Genomic DNA, 21,956 nt, shown 5'->3' on the forward strand with positions numbered 1-21,956 from the left:
TCTCCAGAAGAGATTCGAGCCCTGAAAAGCCTCAATCAAATCACATTCGTAGTCTCATTTTTCCATCTGTGAATTGAGAATAACACTACTTTGTTTGTAGGTCATGACTTAAAATTCGGCTGGCATGCATGTTTTTAGTATGGGAAGGTGAAAATTTATAAAAGTTTTATGAACCATATTCTTAGGAAGAATCTGTATAGAGTTTGGGAGAAATATAAAAATCTGCTGGAAAGGAAAACACTTTTATGGCTATCTCTTATTGAGTCTATTAAAATTAAGAGAATTAATATGGATAGACAGTGCACACTTTACAGGGGGGGAATGATCTAAATGGAAATCAATAGAAAATGTAAGGAGCCATGTTACAGATTGATTACAATACCATCAGGTATTTTTTAACCAATTTAAAACATTTTTATTAAAGATTTCTTGGTTTACAAAAGTATGTGCAATGTCTCTTTTTTCAAGTTACATTTTCTACAGATCCATTTCATTTGTTGAGACATTAGTGTTACATTAGGAAGAAAAGGGGGAAAGGTGGAGGGGGCCTTGGTGAGTGGGGGTGGGGTTGAGTGGCAATGCTTCTATTAAAAACTTTCAATTTTCTTCCACAGTTCATTGGTAGAAGAGTTTCGGAAGACTCTGTGTGCTTTGTGGCAAGGGAGTCAAACAGCGTTCAGCCCTGAATCATTGTTTTATGTTGTTTGGAAAATCATGCCAAACTTTAGGTAAGTCATACAAGAAAAGGAGGAATGCTGTTAGCAACTCAGTGACTCTCTCCAGAACGATGGCATTTTGTTGTCCCTGAATGCAGTGTTACCTTGCTCTTGAGAGATTCTAGCTCTGTAGGAATAATGCCCACTGTGTGCCAGCAGGCTCTTATTCTTCCAGTATACAGAGGAAGCAGTGTTAGTGGTTTTTGAGTGTTTTTGTTGTATTTGAGGTCTAGCAGGGCTAAGTCATGCCAAGTTCTTAGTCTGTGCAACATGGCTTAAGTATCTGACAGAACCCAAACCTTTGCTTTTGGCAAGGACTGTGCTTAAAAATGTACAGCTCTAGCAGCTTCAAGCAAACATACTGGGCAAAACTTCCTTGATTCTCTCAATATTGAATTCGTTTCTGTCATTGTAGTTATAACTAAGTGCTGCAAAGAGAATAAATCTATGTGCAATAGGCATTTTGCACCCAGGCTGTCAAAAAGAACAGTTCACACAAGTAAATCCAAGTGTCATTCCTCTCCAAGGTCTCCCTCTCCTGGCCCCTGAACCTCTTTCAAAGGAGCACTGAACCCTGTTAGGATTAATTGTGCAGAAGGTAAGTTGCTCCATATTTTCAGGTAGTAAAGATGTTCTGTTGATGTATTAATGCCTCTAGCAGTGCTGAAAAGATGCTCTGAATGCACACCCAGAGCCTGTGAAGTGAGAAACCCAGGCCATTCCTTTCCTTCTTCCAGTAACTCTGTGTCTATCCCTGGCTGATGAGAATCAAGGAAGTTTAGCACCAGTAGTTTCAGGCAATGGGCAAAAGTCATAATCGTGCTTCCTACAATACTTTTGGCCAGTTATCCTCCTCAACAGTTGTTTGAAGTCAAAGTAAGAGCTCTGCTCCCTAAGTTGGCTCCAGCAGATTTTCAGCACTGTGGGTTTGTTTGCTTTTAACAGAAAGGGGTGTTAATGACAATAAATCTATTATGGCACTCGAATGCATTTCATCAGATGGAGGAAATGTTATCCTTGGTTGGCATTGCAGGTATATGTATACCCATGGGAATCAGAGAGTGAAAAAAGTAGACCGTGAGATCAGAGGGAAAAGAATTTGAAAAAAACACATACATGGACAATTACATAAAGTTTAAATGTGTGAAAAATAACCAATATTCATAAAGCATTTTGGCATTGCTAAGCTAATATAATATGGAGGGGGGACGACACCCTGCTGTAGTCTGTCTTTTTTGCATCTTGTTTCCCTCCGGTCTCTTGTTTGTTTCTTCTTTGCACTCATTGCCAACTGAGACTTCACGCATCTGAGGAGCTGGACTCTCACATCTGTTGCATCTTTAAGGCGCCATGAGACTTCATTTTTGCTCTGATAGACTAACATAGCTCCCCCTTTCTAAAAGAGTGTTGCTGTTGCTCCAGCCCTATGCTGACTCAAGCATGTGACTGCACTGAAGAGTCTTGTTTCTGAAGCAATCTCAGATAAGGGCTCTGCTTAAAGTGATGGATCTACAATTCTGTCTCTTCCTCCCGCCCCCAACAGTATTCCTAACATGTGCAAGTCATCATCAGATGCTCTGTGCTTGAACCCGCCTTGAGTTAGGCTGAGAGAAAGGCTGTTTCTTTCTTGGAAACTTTACAAATATTTCCCTGTTGAGAAAATATGAACAATATGGACCAAACCTTTTCAGGTGGCTTTGTTTGGCATACACTGTTCTGCTGACACTCACTTGAGAAACTGTATGCTTGGAAGGCTTTTTGTGAGCAGTTTTAAGTTTGTTTCCCATTTTTCAAACTGTGGGTGGATCCAGCTCAGGCCCAGGTTGCACTGTCCTCTAGCCTCACTTCCCAGTCTGAAAAAAAGAACTCAGAGGAAAACAATGAAATCCTTAGTGAGATTGTATTGATTAGGAATGTTAACAATTCCAGATAATTTTGTGTACTTAATAGCACATATAATACCTTTTTTACCAAGAAATATAATTTTATAAAATCCTGTACTGGACTGTAAACACTGACATTGCTTAGAAGCTTTGGTTTTGTACAAATTTCAGGCGAATCTGGTGTGCCATTTGTTTGTTTAACCAATTTATAGACTGTCTAATATATATATTTAAAAGCTTCTAAGTAGTTTTACAAAGTAGAAGTTAGAAAATCAAAAGACTACAACAGAAAGTAAAACGAAATACATGCCGTCAATAAAAATCCAGTCAAAACCCTGAAATAAAATGCTGAGCAATGCAGTCTAAAAATGTAATTATATATTTGCTGTGATTAGAAAGCTAAACGGTAATTTTTTTGTTTTCTCTATTGGTTTCTTACTTGTATCCCTGGGTAAATTTAAAAATGGATTCATATTGTGCACCAGGAAATGACCCATCTAGATAATGAGAGGATTCTCTACACATTTTTATCAACACATTTATTTTATTTTCCATTCCTTCTCCCACCTAGGTTTCAGTGTCTTTTTCTCCTTCCCCCAAGTCAGTCCTCATTTTGCTGTTCTGTTTTTTTGTTTTGTTTTGTTTTGTTTTGTTTTTTGGTACTTCTGCCAACCTTGGGGATACTCCAAAATGTACTGATACGTCCCTGTTTTGGGTCTGGTGGTGCTTTTCTGACTCCATAAGTGCATTAATTTTCCCATTGAATGCTGGGAATGGGACACACAATAAGTAGCAAGCATTCTCTGGAATGGGGTGGGTGCACTGGATACTGTGCTGAAAGCATAACCCCAGTTTTGCTGCACGATTACAGCAGCAGCCATAAAATGGCATCCAGTTGTAGTTAGAGCACACAAGAGGCAAGAGAGCAGTAAGGATATTACTATTATAGGCAGGTAGATGCCACAGCAAACATCCACATACAGGGGATGTACACCATTCAGTTGATTATTTTTTGTTTTGTTTTCCTATATCTCAGTTGGGCAACCCACAGGCCCCATAGCACACCCACAAAATGTGTTTCGCATTGCTGGATTTTCTTTCAGCTCCAAATGAGTTTTGCATTTGAGCTATTGTAGGGAAGCTTGTTGGCCTTTTGTTTGGTTGTAAAACTACAGGGCCATATATCTGTCTGTCACAGTGGCAAGAATGATCACTCTGAGCCTTTTTTATTATAAAGTGATGCATCCAATGTAATTGAAATTTCCTGGTTTGTAAGCCATGCCATGTAATGTGAATTATGTACCAATGTAAGTAAGCAGTCTGTATATTCATTGATGTGTTTGTGTTAAGGGGCTACCAGCAACAAGATGCCCATGAATTCATGCGTTACCTTTTGGACCATCTGCACTTGGAACTCCAAGGAGGCTTCAATGGTGTTTCCCGCTCAGTCATCTTGCAAGAGAATTCGGGTCTTTCTGGTGGCAGTAGATGCTGCATGTAAGAAGAGAGGTTTTTAATCTGGTTTCCTCAAACCATAATATCTGAATTGTAGGGCAGAAAATGCAAATTATGTAGTTTTTAGACAACAAAGATTGGGAGTGGCCTTTGGCAGAAGTTTGTCAGAAAAATGCTCACACAGGTTGGGAGCCAGCATGTTAGCAGCTGGCTTTGGCTTGCAGCCTCTGATCATGCTGAAGGCAGACTCCTGGGAGCTGACATGTTATCCTCAATGGATAATTATTTCCCACCACAGCTGATGCACTTTATTGGTGGGGCAAGCAGAAATTCCTGGAGAGTAGCCCGGCATCCCAACTCCCCCCCCCCCCCATAACCATGTGGCATTTTTTTGCATCATGTCCAGTTCCCTCACATTGCCCTTTGTATGCCAGGAGGTGAGGTGACACATGGGGAGCATGTCCCTTGGAAACATGGACCTCTTGTGCCAAGTAGATGAAGTGGGAGAGTGGCCAGTTAAATGGAAGCATCCTCATCTGCTGAAGTGGTGCTTCCATGCCTCAGCAATGTGTCTGCCTTTGAGGGATAGGTGAAGGGAAGTATAAAGGTTGAGCTTTAGGGTTCAGCCTTTTGAAAGTATAGGACATGGGTGCAGCAGCCCTCTCCTGATCCTGGAGGGTAGAACAGAGCCATCATCAATAACTAGTTGCCATTGGTAGCCTTATGTCCTTCCATAAATTTCTTTAATCATCCTTTAAATTCATCCAAGTTGGTAGCCATCACCACATCTTGCTGGAGTTAATTCCATAGCGTAACTATGCACTCTGTGTGTGGAAAAAGTACTTTTCTTTTTTCTGTCCTGAATCTTCCAGCATTCAACTTCATTGGGTGTTCCTGGGTTCTGCTGTTATGAGAGAGGGAGAAAAATGTTTTTGTACAGTATACTCCTTCTCAACCACAACTGGTGCTTCTTCATTTATTTATCTGGGGATACTTTTTGCCACTTGGACAGAGCATAACATTTATGTTGTATTTGGGGCAATATTAGTAGCTCCATTTCTGAATGTAAGCACCTCTCCATATCTGTTCTAAGAAACTTAGATGACCTAAAGGATGTTTTCAGCATGGCTAGGGGCTCTTGGTGCTAGTTGAATGTGACCAACTGTGCAGTGCTGACCCTTTTCTCCTTGTAATGTTACCTTCAGAAATGGCACGTCTACTGTTGTCACAGCCATCTTTGGAGGCATTCTGCAGAATGAAGTCAACTGCTTGATATGTGGGACTGAATCCAGAAAGTTTGATCCATTCCTAGGTAAATCATGCATCTTGAAAAGTTTTATGAGCAGATGTTATGTTTTTGACATTAGAAACTAATTTTGAAATTGCCTGTGTCTTCTTTAGACCTTTCGCTAGATATTCCAAGTCACTTCCGAAATAAACGTAAGAACCAAGAAAATGGACCAATGTGTACATTACCAGGTAGGTGGTGGTGTTTTTTTAAAACCTTGCCATCTGCATATATCAGTTGCCTTTTTTGCCTCTTTCATCAGTATTTTTATTTAGATCACTAGAGGGATGAGTCAAAAAGCAGAGGAAATGACTTTAATCATGTCAATTCAATTGTTCTAGATTGTCTTCGCAGTTTTACAGACCTGGAAGAACTTGATGAAACAGAGCTCTATATGTGCCACAAGTGTAAAAAGAAGCAGAAGTCCACCAAGAAATTTTGGATCCAGAAACTACCAAAGGTGAGATCTAGGAGTTGAAAGTTGTAAAAGATTATGGATCTCAGCCTTCTGCAAACTGGTGCCTCCCTTATAATTTGGACTACAGCTCCCTATTTGCCTCAGCCAGCAGAGCTGGGTATAGAGATGAGCAGAAACGACTTACCTGATAATAAGCAACACTCAAGATAGAACAGACTCAGACAAGAGGAATTATTTAAAAATTAGGATTCAAGGGACTGGAGTTTTAAAGGAAGGGTCTTAGTGAGAGAGTGATTTTGAGTGGCATAAGGAGATATTCATATCACAAGGAACCCCCCCCCCCCCAAAAAAAAAAAATCCAGCCACCACTCTTCCAGTGTTACTGCTGCTAAGAGAATGAACTAGCAGAGGGAAATGGAAAACAGTGGCACAGGTCTGTCATATTACTTTATCATCCTTCCTTTATGATTGAAGACATTCCTTCTAAAGTCATTCTTTGGTTGGAAGTTATAGCTGTCAGTCACACAATGAACTTCTCTTTCATGCCTGGCCTTTTCTATTATGGAGATCTTGTAGAGAAAAGTTTAAACTTGTTGCCTGTTCCTTGGAAGCTTTGGAAGAAGCCTGATTTGCTTCAGAGAAGGTCCAAATCTTTTCAAAACAAGCCACTTTGAGAGTGCACGCTTTGACCAAAGTGAATGCACACCCCAAACCTGAAGTGGGATGTTGCTTCAGTGTTCATTCTGCGGTAAAATAGCTTGTATCTCAGAGCTGCAGTAGTACTCTGTCGTTTTTGCTACTACATATGGGCCTTTTTGGGGGAGGAGGGGAAATGTTTCGTTTCTGGAATTTTATCTTTAAGCAAACTTGGAAGTTTCTGCTAGGATCATGTGGATATAAATGTGACAACTACTTTGCTATGATATGCTCTTGACATGCAGAGGAGGTGGCAGGTCTGTTGTTTTTAAAGTACTCCTCCATTAAGGAATTTGTGACATGTCCTTCGGCTTATGTGCCATTTTTAATTCCGCAGGTGCTGTGCTTACATCTAAAACGCTTTCACTGGACAGCTTATCTGAGGAACAAAGTGGACACGTATGTTGAGTTTCCCCTGAGAGGCCTAGACATGAAATGTTACTTGCTAGAGGTACAGTGACTTGTCACGGGGAGCTGCTAGTCAGGGGCCCTGGAATGCTGCTGGGAAATTCTCAATTCCTCTTCTCTCTTGTCTCTCTTCCTTGTCCCCCTCCCAATTGCAGCCAGAAAACAGTGGTCCAGAAAGCTGTCTGTATGACCTTGCAGCTGTGGTGGTGCACCACGGTTCAGGGTGAGTATGATTGGACCCTGAAGGCTCTTTTGCCTTTCTGAGTTGATGATTGAAAGGCTTCTCTGCTGTAAAACCTGCATCACTCCACTGGGAACCAGGCATTAATTGAAAAAGAATGTATGGGAACGATTGGAAGTGGTGACTAGAGAGGGAGCCTTGCTATGTCAACCTAATCTATGCAGAATGACCTTGTTAGCTTTGCTTATCTTGTTAATTCCCTTTTTAAGTTTAACAAATCAATAAAGAGATGCAACGCTTTGCCTGAAAATATTGTCCTGATAGAAATTTTATACTTCACAATCTTATTTGAGTTACTTAAATGAAATGGAAATACATTTAATTCCTACATGAGAGGGAGCTGGTCACATTTGATTTTTTGTTTAAAAGTGCAGTCATCCAGGTGAGAAGCAGCTTGTTGTCAGAGGAGCTGTTATTTTTTTCAAAAGGAGAGCTCTCGTATCTAGAAGACAAATGCCTCTTGATCTAGATTGGAGTCAACATAAATTAACACACAAAAAGATAATTCAGAATTAGAACTATTTAAATGTGGTTTGGGATCTTGGTTCTTTCCCAAGACCCTGAATGGATTACAATCCAGCTGGCTTCACATTATATGGTCTGACTGTAACTGACACTCTCAAAAATGATGTAGGCTGATTAGTGGCTGGTCTGTTAGACTTGTGGGTTCCACTGTTCCACTTGCTATGTGGCCCTGGGCAAGTCCCATGACCCCAAAAGGGCTCCTGCTTGGAGCAACAGAAAAAGAAAATGCAGTGCTGAATAGCTTCTGGCAAAAACAGGGCCTGAGGTTCTTCCTGAATAAGCCAACAGCATCAACTAAATAAGTCATGTTTATTTTCTCTATGACATGGGGAGGGGTAGCCACTCTTGCTTCATGCACCAGGCATTGTGGGGACCCTAGCTGGTTGATTATGGGTTAAACTGCTGGCAAATTTAAGGAGACGGGTCATTTTCCGCCTTGGCTAACTAAGTGCTGGGAATAGAAGTAGAGAAGTATTCCAGTCAAAAAGTAAGGTGGTGAAGACCAAACTAATGGAGAGCACGCCCAATGGATGAGCAGGCAGGACTGAAGGGGTGCAGACTTTTCCCAGTGGATGCTTCAGACTTGCATAAGCCCAGCCTTGAGAGTGAGCAGGAGGAGAGAACCTCTTCCACCAACAGGCTGCGTTTATCTTTGCATGGCTATGTGCCTAAGGCTCCTGAGCATTAGAAGGCATTCTGGAAATGTTTCATATCAGTGTTTGCGTTGGATATATCCAATGATGGAAAAGGCAGTTGAGGCATGGCAAGTATTTAAGGTGAAGGAAACAGCTAAAACCAGGATCCTTCCCCATGACCTGTTAGCCTTATTTTTAAAATAGAAAGCAGTGAGTTAATTTCCCTCATGCTATGTTTCTTGACGTTCTCAGGGTTGGCTCTGGACATTATACAGCCTATGCGACTCATGAAGGCCGATGGTTCCATTTCAATGACAGCACCGTGACGCTGACTGATGAGGAGACGGTGGTGAAAGCCAAGGCTTACATCCTCTTCTATGTAGACCGGCAGGCCAAATCAGCATCTGATAAACTTTAATACCTCTTCCTGCCCTGTGCATATCAAGTCCATCAGACAAAACATTTCCAATCCTCCACAGATACTTGATCCAAGACTCTTGATTTCATTGTGCACTTTTCATTTTTTTCCTTGTGGGTTCTGGTTTTATTTTGTCAGTAGTAGAGTATCTGATTTGTTAACATGGACACAAGCTAACTGTTGTTAGTCATACCAGGGGGAAAAAAAAACCTCATTTGCTACTTCAACCCAATTTTTATATATAGTTTCAAGAGCTACTTTAGTTGTTTGACTTTGTATATCATTGTATATCAATGTTGGAGTTTGCTTTCTGAAGGCACATTTACATCAAAGAAACTTGAATCCTTCTAATAAGCACATTTGTGTACCTAATTATGAAATAGTCTGGAGGCTTTCAGCTGTTTGGGAAGGCTTTTTTTCTTAAGATCAAGGACTTGTACCAAACACTTTATGTGTGGACAGTTGTTTGGCTGCCTGTAAAAAGAAAAGGAGTGTATGAATTGTGGCCTCATTCAGCAGGCCATGTAATCGCTGCTACTCTTGGTCTATGGAGGCTGCTTTCTTTCAAAATTCTCTGTACTTTAGTAGCTGGCTTCATTGTTTATCATAGGAATTTGCTCCATTTTTTCATTTCTCCTTTAAAGCAAGAGGAAAGATTAGTGTTCTACAGCGATTAAGCTATAAAAAAGCTGAGAAAATTCAGGATTTGCTAGTCTTTCCATTAAGATTAGAACTGTGTGTATAATCCATCTCGTAATACTATCATGCATCCTTTTGTCTTGTGATGCCTTGAAGGTAGAATGGAATAGGTAAAATTGCCATCCCTGTATCATGGAAGCAGCAGTCTTGGGTGACTGCAAATGTAGAGACTATAGTCTTCACTAGTATTAATAATCCCTGTTGCAGCATTGCAATCCTGGGTTCCTTGTTGGCATTTCTTTGCTCTGCATCTTGTGGTTTGTTGCTGCAGATTTGGTTTACAGTTGTAAGGAGCCCAGCCCAGCAGGGATTTTGGCTCTCACTGACTAGTTCAAATGAACAGAAGGGTGCTCTCTTGCAACTCTGGCTATTTTGAGGAGAGGCTGGCCCCCTCAGATTGTGCCCATGTGCTTTACACATACTTGATTGCTTTTTCACACACCCAATAGGAAATTATAGCACCATTTTGTGGTGCTATGCTCACCCCAGGGTTTCAAATTAGAGAAGAGAATCAGGTCGCTGGAGTTTGTAATGAACCTCAGTGATGCCCAAAGGGTCCATGGTAGGGTTATGATCAAGTTCCCTGGGATTATAACCCTGAATTAGCATCTGCTTAAGTGAGGAGGCAGAGCGAAAACATCAGGTCACATTATGTGCTATATTTCCTCAGCACCAGCTCCTGCTGGAATTAAGGAGGAAGCTTCAGAAAGTAATGTAAATGTGCCTTTCTTAAAAATTGGCTATGTTAAATAGCTGGGTCTGGTTCTCATTTCTCCCCTTTCTCTTCCACCTTTTGCCTCCCTCTCCCCCTCCTCCTTTTTTGTCATGGTATCTTTCCCCTGTGTGAAGACCTTCTTTCTTTTTGGAATGTGGCAGTTGAAATGCAATGCACTTACTTGTTCCTGTTTTTGAAGCCGGCTGTGCGGTGGCTCAGGCACGTCAGTTTGGACAAAGAAGCCTTTTCCTAATTTAGCTCCACCCACCCCTGCAAACGCTAATGTCTAATCAGTGAGTTGTGGCAACACAAGTTATTTCTCTTCCTGGTGGAGATTTCCTTATCCGCTGGATTATACTCAGTGAGTCGTGTCAAAGTGACAGATTTGAAGCAGTCAAAGTGTGTACTGCGCCTGGATTAGTATTTTATTTTTACCCTTGTTTGTATAACCTGAGTCTAAAGGGGAGGGTGGGGGGACTTTTTCAGTTCTGCCGCCTCAGCTGCCAGGTGTAGCACTGCCAGCCAGTGACAGTTATGGGCAGGAATGTGCAGCTGGTAATATAGGTAAGCACTAGAGATGCTCTCTGAAAAAGCACTGGCTTAGTTCACGCTAGTTATCAACACTTCCCGATTAAAGGTTGCTCCCCTGTGTAGTTGTTCGGAACCATGCCCTGTCTTACCACCCCCCTCCACCCCCACCCCCATTTCCTGCAAGATGAAGCCTGTCTGCTTCACAAATAGTCCACCACCACCACACCAAAGGTGCTCTGCCTAGGAAGTTCTGTTGATGGACCAGAGTGTTTCCATTCCACAGACAAAAGGATTAGGCAACTAAGACCCAACTATAAAGGTAAGAGGCAGTCAGACTTTCAGGCACTTGTGGTGACTGGTTGGAAATGGCAGTGTGGTGCTTTTCTCTCCCCGCCCCCCCGCCCCCCCCCCCCCCCCCCGTTCTCTCTCTTTCACTCTCTCGCTCTCACTGGAGTGGTGATCTGCATCTTGAATACCCTTTGGTGCCTGCGTGCATGAGAGGGGCCTTGGGGTTCTAGTGCCATAGCTGTGATTGTTTGCCATTAAAATATTGTGTGTAATCCTCGGTGAGGACTGTTGAGCATTTCGGAAGGGGATTGTTGGCCACAATTCAAATTCCTTCATAGAACATATCCCTCTGAAAGATTTGCCATTAAAGTCTTTTCTCTCTGTGCTCATTGTGTGAGAATCAGTTTTCCTGAGCTTCTGGAAGAAGAGCCCTTTAATGAACTAGATTTACATTTTTGATCAGGGCAAGTAAGAATTGACAGAAATTCCTGGAAAAGCTCCAGGAAGGGTGGGAGGGAACTTTTTGTAAAAGCTGGTGGAACAGGTTTTTTTCAAGGCTGGAACTGGATCATACTTGTATACCAGGATTGCCATACTTTGAAGAGCAAAAAAAGAGGACACATTCCTTAGGTTAGCCTCCTAAGGAAACATGCATACATTTAAGTGGTTAACATTTTATTATAGCACAATCACGTATCAAAATAGGTACAATTACTCAAAGAAAAACAATATCCTAGTAATGCTTTGAAACTGTTGGAATATAACATTTAAACCACATTAAGTAAGCTTTCTTTATTTTTTAATCCTAAATATTATTTCTAATACTTTTAGGTTATTGGGAAATCTTCCAATGTTTGTGTTCATTATGCAGAACATGACATACTTCAGTTTTGTTTCCTAAATGTAAGCCAAAAATGTTAGATTCCAATCAGTTTACAGCACTGATAATTTTCCAGAAAACTCTTCACCACTGCTAAGTTAAGGAGGGAGAGCAGAAGGACCGAGAGGCCACATGCCCAGGGCCCGATGCAGCCAGGGGAGAGGCCAGACGACAGGAGCTGCGCTCCAGCGGAGGATCCTTTGCAGCCTCAGAGCCTGGCTTCTCCTCCCTCTTCTCCCCCAGGGATATGCCTGCCTCCCTCACTCTGGAATCCCATGCTCCACACGCACAAACGATGTTTCCTTCTTCCCTAAGTCTGACCAGTGGAGGGTGGTGTGGAAGAGGAGGAGGAGGAGGAAGTGGCTTTGGCGTTGCGGCTCTAACCTGCCAGCCAAGTCCCGGCAAAGCACACTAGCTCCAGCAGGAGCCCGGATTTGACAGCTCCTTTTTGCTGCCGCTTCTCCCCTGCTGCGTGCACAACTCCTTGCTCCAGCCAGCCACCAAACCCAGACATTTTGCCAAATTTATAAATTCTGCCTGGAGAGAAATTTTGACCATGAAAAAGATGTCGTGTCCAGGAAAAACCAGACATATGGCATCTCTATGTACGCAGAGTATGTTTGGCTAAATATTTCTTGTAGGTTCCTCCCCTTTGCAGACTCGGTACAAAGATTGCATTATTTCTTTTAGTCAGCTGTTGTGTGTTTGCATCCTTGATCATTTAGAACAGCTGTGTGGAGCCTTTCTGTAGAACAGCCCCTGTCCAGTCAATGACGGCCTCTCATTCCCCCAGCAGGGGAGCTTGGAAGGGGCTCCAAGAAGAACGGCTTCCTTTCATTTCCTTTCTCTTGTACCTCCACTGAACTTTCTGTTCCTTTTTAAGGGAATAAGTTTCACTTGGGGCTATGGGTTGCGCTTCATGAAGAACCCAGATGGGCATTTGCAGGACAAGTGTGGTCAGTGTGTTAGACTAGCCCATGAGTGACCAGGGTTCAAATCCCCACTCAGCAGAGAAGTTCCCTGGGTGACTGGGCTACATCACGATACAATAATCTTTATTGTCATTGTCCCATGCAGCACAACGAAATTGAAAAAAATCTACACCAGACATTCAAAAACCAACAAGTCAGCTATCCCAGCCTGGTTAACACCCTAAAAACTCTGATACCCCATAATTAAATACAATATACTCCCATAGAGACTACCTTACACTGCGTTTAAAACCAAAATCACATTTGGATAGAAACAGGGTGCTTCTGAGGGTAAAAAGAGGGCAAGACAGTTTCTTGAAGGAAATGTGAGATATAGATGCAATAATGAATCAAAGAGGACACAGGGAGCGATACGGCTGCCTCCCCTCCTCAAGATGCAAAGGAGCTGAATGGATTAATTTTTGCCCAGATCTTTTCTTCTCACAGGCTGGGTCTGTCTGTCCTTGGGAGATGTTTAAATATAACAAAGGCCAAGCTGGAGCCTTTGGTGCCAGAGCAGGTGCCTTAAAGCAGCTTCTGGCTGGCAGTAGCTCGTCACACCCAAGCAATGGGAAGGTGGGCTTCAGTTCTGTAGTTTTTCATCCAGGCAGGCAGCGAGGTAGGAGGGCAGAACTACTTCACAAATGACTGGGTGAACCTTTTAACTCATAACCAAGCTCAGAGCTCTCATAATTTCTTGGAAGTCTCTGGAAATTACCTCTACTTCTCATCTCTGTTTAACCAAATACATGAACTATGTAGCTGAAGTGTCCCATTCTGCAACATGATGAGACCTTCACAACAAAAAATAACAGAACCTCCCCCCCCCAAGCTAGCATAAACACTCCATCATTTGAGAGCTACTGACTTTTAAGTAATGACTGCATCCAGCTGTTGTCCAGCAAACTAGGTGCTGCTTTGAAGCAGAGTCTTAAACTTGCATTGTAGAATCTCAGTGGATTTATATAGTGTGTAAATCTTGGCTGTCTCCCCCATGTGGGCTGCCTTTGGTGCACAGCCATTCTTTGAAACCAGGAGCTGCCCTGGTATGATGTGAACCCAGCTTCAGACCTTTTACAGGGGAAGCAGTGGCTTTATCCATCATGTGACATAAACAGATGGGTGGGCTGGGAAGTGCTCTAAACAAGCAGAAACCACCTCCTAAACATGAATAGTCTCGGAGGCAAATAAATCCTTTTAAGGCAAGATTTGACTAAACTAAGCCATTTTGCTCCTGCTCTAGCCATTCCACGGGGAGAAGAGACTGAGTCTGCAGCCAGCCTCCCCTTGATCCTTGCCCTTTTTTGAAACGCCTTTGCCAGCTGGCAGCCAAAAATAGCTTCCATTCCACACCATATTTGTGCAAGAGACCAGAAGTGACTTGGAAGCCGTTCAGGCCTCCTGTCTTGCTGCTGAAACATACCATACCTTCTCCCTACAGCCACTCAGTGGCAATGCATATCACACAGATGAATTGGGAATGCCTTCTGCACATCTTCTCCTTTTTGGATAAAAAGAGCAGGAAAAATTTAGCCCAGACTTGTGTTAAGTTGTTCAGGGTCTTTCAGGATCCCTCGTTATGGCCTCTGCTGCATTTTCATTCTCCTGCAGAACTGACCAAGAACAACTTTGTTCTGGGACCAGCCTTGCGCCACCTCTCCATCTGCTGGCATTCCAGCCAAGTCAAAGTGTGCAACGTTGAGAACTGGATGAAGAGCACCTTGCAGCAGAACATCTGCAAGACCCACGAGCACATAGTCAATAACTTTTTACAACAGGTTTGCAACAGGTAAGTTCTTGGGCTGTGAAATGCTTCATAAAACGGGTGGCTTCTGTGATAGATGGGAGTTGCATAGGCTGCAGTTGTACGATCTGATTCCTCTTAGATTTTCTGCGGTTTCGCATCAGAATCACAGCACTTTTGTTTACATGCATTTCTTGAGTACTCTTCAATCAACACAATACTTCTAGTAGGATTCTTCCTATTCTTATCCCTTATTTCCTCCCCATGGGACCATTCCAACATCTTTCTTAAGGTGAAAAAATCGAATCAAGCATAGCAGCCTTCTATGCTTTGGAATTTCCAGCATGTGCTTTACCTTGGCCAGCTATTCCAAGCAGTTTTCAAATGGATGTTATTGCCCTCCAGCTAAAGCCAACAAATTTTGGGCCCCTCCTTCATTTCACTGTAGGAAGATTAACTGTTGAAAGCCTAAGACAAGGTACAACTAATTCCACAGCTACAAAAAGGTCACTCCTTCCAGAGTGGGAAAAATACAAAAACCTGCAGGAAAGGAGAACACCCATAGAAGCAATCTCCTTGAAAAAAGGAAATATGGACTGAGACTGGGCAACACAGAGTTTTCGAACTTTACAGACCAAGAGGCAAAGCTTAAGAAATATGAGGACATTACAGAAGCAGGAAGGGAGTAGTTAAAATTGAATGAAATGTTCAAAATTAATTTTAAAAAAATGGTTTTATGAACTCACAATTTGAAAGGGAGCTTATAGAGAACACAGAAAAATTGATTTCTAGAATGTATAAGTTGTTATTAGAGTGGGAAACAAAATATGTGCTGGTAAAACCAGGAATGATACATAAGGCAAGAGATATAGGATATAATAGTGAACTGAGTGCATGGGATAAACTATGGAACTAAAATTTACTGCATGTTATACATTAAAAGAGAATTATATGGGGAAACCCAGCCAGATGGTGGGGTAATAATAATAATAATAATAATAATTTCAAAAGTATGTATCTAGCACCTAGTAAGTTGCCGAAGATGTATAAGTCAGAACTAGATACTGCTGGAAGTGTAAGGAAAATTGAGGTACCTTCTACCATATGTGGTGGACATGTAAAGTAGTGAAAGGCTTCTGAGAGATGATTTATAATGAAATAATTTTTTTGGGGGGGAAAGGTTTTTTATAAAAAATACCAGAAGCTGTTATTTTAGGAATAATTGGTTCAGATATACCCAGTGATCTGAAAAATATTTTAATGTATGCAACAACGAAAGCCTGAATGGTGTACGCTAAAAAATGAAAGGAGGGCACAATACCAACAAAGGAGGAATCACAGATGAAATTAATGCTAGCCTAACTGATAGAATAACAGCAGGAACAAAAAGTCTTTAAAGAAGATTAGGAAAAAATTGTGGAGTATTTGAAAAATTATTGTAAGCAAATTAAATTGTTAGCAGGATTAGAATAAATTTAGCAGTAAAATTATAAATGGAGGAAAAACTGGAAGAGAAAGAATAAGGAGTAATTAAAATATGCAACAGTAAAGGAGAAATTGGAATGGACCATGGAAGGGAAGTTGACGTTTAATGTAGGGTTTGTTGATAGATAGATTTGATAGATACACATTCGTGCAGTAGTTATTGCATACATGAGTACAGTTTGGTATTTCCTAGATATTTGTTCCAAGAAGGCTTCTGGTTTCTTTTAAAATGTGAGCTTAAATTTTTTTTGAGTTCGTTATATGCCAGCTCCCCCTTTTTTGGACACATTTACAATTCCACCACATAAAAATTAGCATATCCTCTATTTCTGAACACTTCCAACACAAGTTGGATCTTTACTTGTACATTCTAGCGATTTTACTGGACGTCAGAAGCCATCTGTAAGGTCATTTTTTGGATATTCTCTTTAATTGTGTAACATGCCCAAAAAAATATTGTCTTCCAGTTTTTCCCATGCAGATAGCTCGATATTGTGTCCAATATCCGACGCCTAGTGTATCATTGCTGCCTTCACTAACTCATCTTTTGTTTCCCATTCTAATAGGATTTGGTATATTCTTGGTAAGTTTCTTGTTGCTTCTTAATAGTGTTTTTTTTCAAACTCTGACCCGCCTTCCACAAACCCTCTTTCTTTATCTCTCCTATATATCTTGCTTGAGTATACTGAAACCAGTGTGTGACTACTCCTGTTAGTAGCTCTCAATTTTTGAGTCTGGTAGTGTCATCCTTAAAATCCAGTAAGTCCTTATATGTCCCCCATTTTTCCTCCAGATTGATCTTTTATTGCTACCACCTCTATTGGGGATACCCAGCATGGATTCTTTCTTTCTAACAGGTCTCTGTACCTACTCCATACATGTGTAGACTTCCTAATCATATGGTTGAAGCAGCCTTTATGTACTTTATAGTTGTTTAGTCGTGTCCGCCTCTTCGTGACCCCCTGGACCAGAGCACGCCAGGCACTGCCTCCCGCAGTTTGGTCAAACTCATGCTGGTAGCTTCAAGAACACTGTCCAACCATCTCGTCCTCTGTCTTCCCCTTCTCCTTGTGCCCTCCATCTTTCCCAACATCAGGGTCTTTTCCAGGGAGTCTTCTCTTCTCATGAGGTGGCCAAAGTCTTGGAGCCTCAGCTTCAGGATCTGTCCTTCCAGTGAGCACTCAGGGCTGATTTCCTTCAGAATGGATAGGTTTGATCTTCTTGCAGTCCATGGGACTCTCAAGAGTCTCCTCCAGCACCATAATTCAAAAGCATCAATTCTTCAGCGATCAGCCTTCTTTATGGTCCAGCTCTCGCTTCCATACATCATTACTGGGAAAACCAGAGCTTTCACTATATGGACCTTTGTCGGCAAGGTGATGTCTCTGCTTTTTAAGATGCTGTCTAGGTTTGTCATTGCTTTTCTCCCAAGGAGCAGGCGTCTTTTAATTTTGTGGCTGCTGTCACCATCTGCAGTGATCATGGAGCCCAAGAAAGTAAAATCTCTCACTGTCTCCATTTCCCCCCCTTCTATTTGCCAGGAGGTGATGGGACCAGTGGCCATGATCTTAGTTTTTTTGATGTTGAGCTTCAGACCATATTTTGCACTCTCCTCTTTCACCCTCATTAAAAGGTTCTTTAATTCCTCCTCACTTTCTGCCCTTAAGGTTGTGTCATCTGCATATCTGAGGTGGTTGATATTTCTTCCGGCAATCTTAATTCCGGCTTGGGATTCATCCAGCCCAGCCTTTCTCATGATGAATTCTGCATATAAATTAAATAAGCAGGGAGACAAAATACAGCCTTGTCGTACTCCTTTCCCAATTTTGAACCAATCAGTTGTTCCATATCCCGTTCTAACTGTAGCTTCTTGTCCCACATAGAGATTTCTCAGGAGACAGATGAGGTGATCAGGCACTCCCATTTCTTCAAGAACTTGCCATAGTTTGCTGTGGTCGACACAGTCAAATGCTTCTGTGTAGTCAATGAAGCAGAAGTAGATGTCTTTCTGGAACTCTCTAGCTTTCTCCATAATCCAGCGCATGTTTGCAATTTGGTCTCTGGTTCCTCTGTCCCTTCAAAATCCAGCTTGCACTTCTGGGAGTTCTCAGTCCACATACTGCTTAAGCCTTCCTTGTAGAATTTGAAGCATAACCTTGCTAGCGTGTGAAATGAGTGCAATTGTGTGGTAGTTGGAGCATTCTTTGGCACTGCCCTTCTTTGGGATTGGGGTTCTACACAGGATGGATTGTTCTACACAGCCAGTCTGAGGTCTATCAAGCAATTCTCCCAACTCCTGGAGCAGCTGAAAGACTAACAAATATTAGGGCATAAGATGCCCTTACATTAACAGGGTCCATTCACACAGATTGGTATTGAACAGCAGAAAAGCTTCAGTAGCCAATCTGTGTATGCACCCTCCTCTTAGGTTGCTGAATGGTGAAGTCTTCCTAAGACTGCAAGGCAGAGAAGTATCCTCCATGCACTTGTGATGGCTATGTTCTGCCTCTAGCTACCAGTTATCAGGAAACATCAGGAGGGCTTCTGCTCTCTTGCTGGGCAGAATGCAAGCAGGGAATGCAGTAAGATGATAGGTCTCTGGTCTGATCCAGCAGGTTCACTTTGCATGACTTTCCCTCACTTAAGTTGGAATAACCTTCCCAGTATGTTTAACTAGCTTATATTTGATATGTTCTAAATAATTTGAGGTTAGCTAGATTATAATATTGGGAGATGCTGCAGAGGGATATTCCCTATTGGTCTGATGCTGCAAACGCAACAGTTTTGTGGAAGCTAATGGATTAAAATTTATTCTGGCATGAGCTTTCTGGAACAGGGAAAGGGAATTCATGGCCCTCTAGCTGTTAGCATAAATAAAAAATTATCATCATCATCATCATAGCCAAACTGAAGCTCCCAAATTAGCCACCCTGGAATTAGAAAGTCCACTTGATTAGATGCTTGAAGCATTATCCTAAGTTATATCCATAGCTATACATACATGGTTTGGAGAGGGTTTTGTAATAATAATAATAATAATAATAATAATAATAATAATAATAATAATAATTTATACCCCGCCCATCTGGCTGAGTTTCCCCGGCCACTCTGGGCGGCTTCCAATCATGTGTTAAAAACTTCCCTAAACAGGGAAGTTGTACGTTAGAGGGAAATTAATGGTCATTGTTAATGCAATTTATTACTGTATTCTATGGACTGTTTGCTCCTAGAGAACATGGTCAGTATAAAGTCTCATTTGAAATAGTGCTATGTTTTCTGCTTCATATAGATATGGGCCAGAGTTTGAATTGGCTTCCGTGGAGTGAGGGGTAGAGGACTTTAGCACTGTGTGGCTTACGTTTTACTTTGCTAACCTATAGCATTCATTCTTTCAGATGCCCAAACTTGCTGTCTTTGATGCTGTCTGGATGTGGCCATGTCACAGACGACTGTATCACGCTGCTTCTGATGAGCTGCTCCTGTCTGAACACTCTCCAACTTGAAAACTGCGTCCAGATAACTGACCGGACTTTGGAAGCTGTAATCCTCTACGCTACATCTTTAGAAATTTTACATGTGGACTTCTGCAGGAACATAACTGAGGCTGGTTTGCAGCAAGTCCGTAAAAATCGTCCATTGCTCTCTCTAAAAGCAGAGAGAAGTGCAGACATGATCCCAGACAAAAAGCCAGGCAGCAACTCGCCTGCAGAAAGAGGGTTCAAGAAGCTGCTGTGGCACTAAGCCAAGAGAGAAGCTGCCGGGCTCTGTGCTCTTTCTGTTGTGAGATGGTGACCATGCACATACAGGCACCTAGCTGTTTTCATGCACAAACTCACTAAATTGTGAGAATGGCAAAGCCCTGGAGTTAGGTACTCAGAACTAGCAACCTCACAGCTGACTGAAAAGTTTGCAGAGCCAGAGGAATTTGTGAAGTGGGGGGTGTGGAACAGTTCCTGATGGTTTGGGAACATTAAGTGTTCAATTTCATAAAGTGCTTTGGCTTTTGTGCTTTTTTTTTTTTTTTAAGATTGCTTAGTAAGATCCAGAAAGAACCCGCTCTTGATGTTGTGAGAATGCATTTTCCCCTCCATTTGGGCAGGGAACAGCTGGGTCCCTCCAGCTGTTTGACCCCAAGCTCTTCCCTGACCATTACTATACTGCCTTGGGCTGGTGTGAGTTGGAGGGTCACAGCTGCTTTATTTACTGGAATCTCAAAAATACCTCAAAAACTGACAAAGGAAATTGCTACCTTACAATGGCTTAAAGTCTACCGTGTCTCTTAGTGCAAATGATGTAAATCTATTAACTGCAATTCTTCACTACTCTTTACTTTTATACTACCTTTCTTTGGAAGCCCTCTCAGATTACCACTCCTCTGGGACTGCAACAAAAAGCAGCATTACATCCACAGCTGCACAATTAGGACTAATTGTTGAGCCATAGACAAAAGTGAGCGAACAACGCACATGTCCTGTTTTGATGTTCCAGCTCTCATTGGAAGTCCTGTAGTTTCATGTGCCAGATTACAGAAGCCTCCATCCCGGTTTCAGCTGTCAACCTCATTTAAGGAAATTAATATACTGTGGAAGATTAGTTTTTAAAGACTTCTTACGACAAACTGGAGACCCAAATGGCAAGCCACGGTTCTGGGTCAGCACCATGTCAAATATTGACAAAACCACAATTCAGTTCTTGAATTTGCTTTATTTTCTCTGCATAAGGAACCCTGGACAGGCATTTCAAATTAAAACAAAAATAAATATATGAATATTCATGTAAAACTGTCCTTTCTAATGAACAATTATACACAATGTACAACTCTTCATGTTCACTGGGAGGGTTTACAAAATGTACCATTCCCAACAAAAATGCACCAGAAAGGCTCCATGCAAACTTATCAAAAGTGAACAAAAATATGGGGGGAGGGGGAGAAAACCCTTACTGATCTCACTTTTTGCATTTTTTTTTGTTTACAGTCACAAAAAATAAACACATCTAAGTTTTGTTACATTTAGAGTAACTAAAAAGGTGGCAGCTGTTTATGTTCCTAAAACATCTATTGTTACCATAAAATGGTGTCCACATTGAAATCTGACATGGGCGAAAAAGGCAGATGATTTTTGTCCACAGAGTTAATAATCTGTGTCTGAGCCCTCCGCGTTGTCCACGTTTCGGGACAGCATGTAATTGTCCATATCTATAGACCTGCAATTGTTGATTGCATAGCGCAAACGCTCGGCCATGATTAGCTGACTGGAATAGGGTGGGAGCCTCAGTTGAAAGAAACAAGTCTGTGAGGTAGGCAAGCTGTCGTAAGGCTGTGGAGAGGAAGAGAAAGGAAGAAGATGGTTAAGCAGAAAAGGAAGCAGCACGCTTTAGGGCTGGGTCTGTTCACACACTTGTAGAGAGAACAGTCTGGGCTGTTTGTTTTTTTAAGAACCCTCTTAAGAGTCAGAAAGGCCCAGCCAGGCAGGCTCACTGAGTGGTCCTCTTTCCCAATAATAAGTGGCAAAGTGAGAGGAAATAGCAAGTGACACTGTATTTCCAGTTTTGTGCAATGAAGACTTCCAAACATACTTGGATCCTCCACTGCTGACAGAAACTTTGGGGACCCAATATTTTTTATTCTTCCTGGTGTTAATGGTATTGTTGTTGTTGATATTAATATTAATATTCAAGGGGGGAAACACCTTCCCTTGAACAACCCCAAAGCTCGGGATTCTTCTGCTCAAGATTCTCCGAATCCAGTGTTCACTTCTAAAAACCACCCTTCTCAGAGTTTGCATTGGCAATGCCGGGACAGCTCAGGCAGGTATCTGCCTCCCATCCTTTCCTCCCAACTCCCTCACTTTGCAATACGTACTGGAGGAAGGCAGAGGAGTGTGTGGGGACCAAGATACTACGAGCCAGCCTGAAACTCATGGGGGGGGGGGGGGAGATGTTGAGTGTGGGATTTCCAA

General features: G+C 42.0%; 3 protein-coding genes across 17 annotated transcripts in view; 2 read left to right on the top strand and 1 right to left on the bottom strand.

Annotated features, from left to right (window-relative positions):
• The window catches only part of USP3 (ubiquitin specific peptidase 3), a 37,308-nt gene extending 26,007 nt beyond the window's left edge, over positions 1–11,301 (top strand). For 2 of the 3 annotated variants that reach the window (XM_028707220.2, XM_077918962.1), the window contains exons 8-15: positions 615–728; positions 3,950–4,096; positions 5,260–5,366; positions 5,456–5,533; positions 5,684–5,802; positions 6,794–6,907; positions 7,020–7,087; positions 8,518–11,301. In XM_028707220.2, the coding sequence (XP_028563053.2) occupies positions 615–728; positions 3,950–4,096; positions 5,260–5,366; positions 5,456–5,533; positions 5,684–5,802; positions 6,794–6,907; positions 7,020–7,087; positions 8,518–8,683 (913 nt within the window). In that variant the 3' untranslated portion in view covers positions 8,684–11,301. The remainder of the gene's footprint in view (positions 1–614; positions 729–3,949; positions 4,097–5,259; positions 5,367–5,455; positions 5,534–5,683; positions 5,803–6,793; positions 6,908–7,019; positions 7,088–8,517) is intronic. The other variant, XM_077918963.1, reaches the window with a different exon arrangement.
• Positions 11,302–11,430: 129 nt separating this feature from the next.
• Positions 11,431–20,777, top strand: FBXL22 (F-box and leucine rich repeat protein 22). The gene is made up of 2 exons (XM_028706314.2): positions 11,431–14,556; positions 19,392–20,777. The coding sequence occupies exons 1-2, from the start codon at positions 14,222–14,224 to the stop codon at positions 19,735–19,737; spliced, it is 681 nt and encodes a 226-aa protein (XP_028562147.2). The 5' UTR covers positions 11,431–14,221; the 3' UTR covers positions 19,738–20,777.
• HERC1 (HECT and RLD domain containing E3 ubiquitin protein ligase family member 1) overlaps positions 20,681–21,956 on the bottom strand; it is a 110,350-nt gene continuing 109,074 nt past the window's right edge. For all 13 annotated transcript variants that reach the window (XM_077918958.1, XM_077918952.1, XM_077918957.1 and 10 more), the window contains one exon: positions 20,681–21,314. In XM_077918958.1, the coding sequence (XP_077775084.1) occupies positions 21,129–21,314 (186 nt within the window). In that variant the 3' untranslated portion in view covers positions 20,681–21,128. The remainder of the gene's footprint in view (positions 21,315–21,956) is intronic.

Source organism: Podarcis muralis, chromosome 14 (genome assembly GCF_964188315.1).
Source record: "Podarcis muralis chromosome 14, rPodMur119.hap1.1, whole genome shotgun sequence".
Taxonomy (NCBI): domain Eukaryota; kingdom Metazoa; phylum Chordata; class Lepidosauria; order Squamata; family Lacertidae; genus Podarcis; species Podarcis muralis.

Excerpts from the sequence above, each read along its gene's own strand:
- FBXL22 (XM_028706314.2), top strand. The coding sequence starts at position 14,222 with ATGCATATCACACAGATGAATTGGGAATGCCTTCTGCACATCTTCTCC. Across the intron at positions 14,557-19,391 it reads TTACAACAGGTTTGCAACAG|ATGCCCAAACTTGCTGTCTT; the intron begins GTAAGTTCTTGG and ends TCATTCTTTCAG.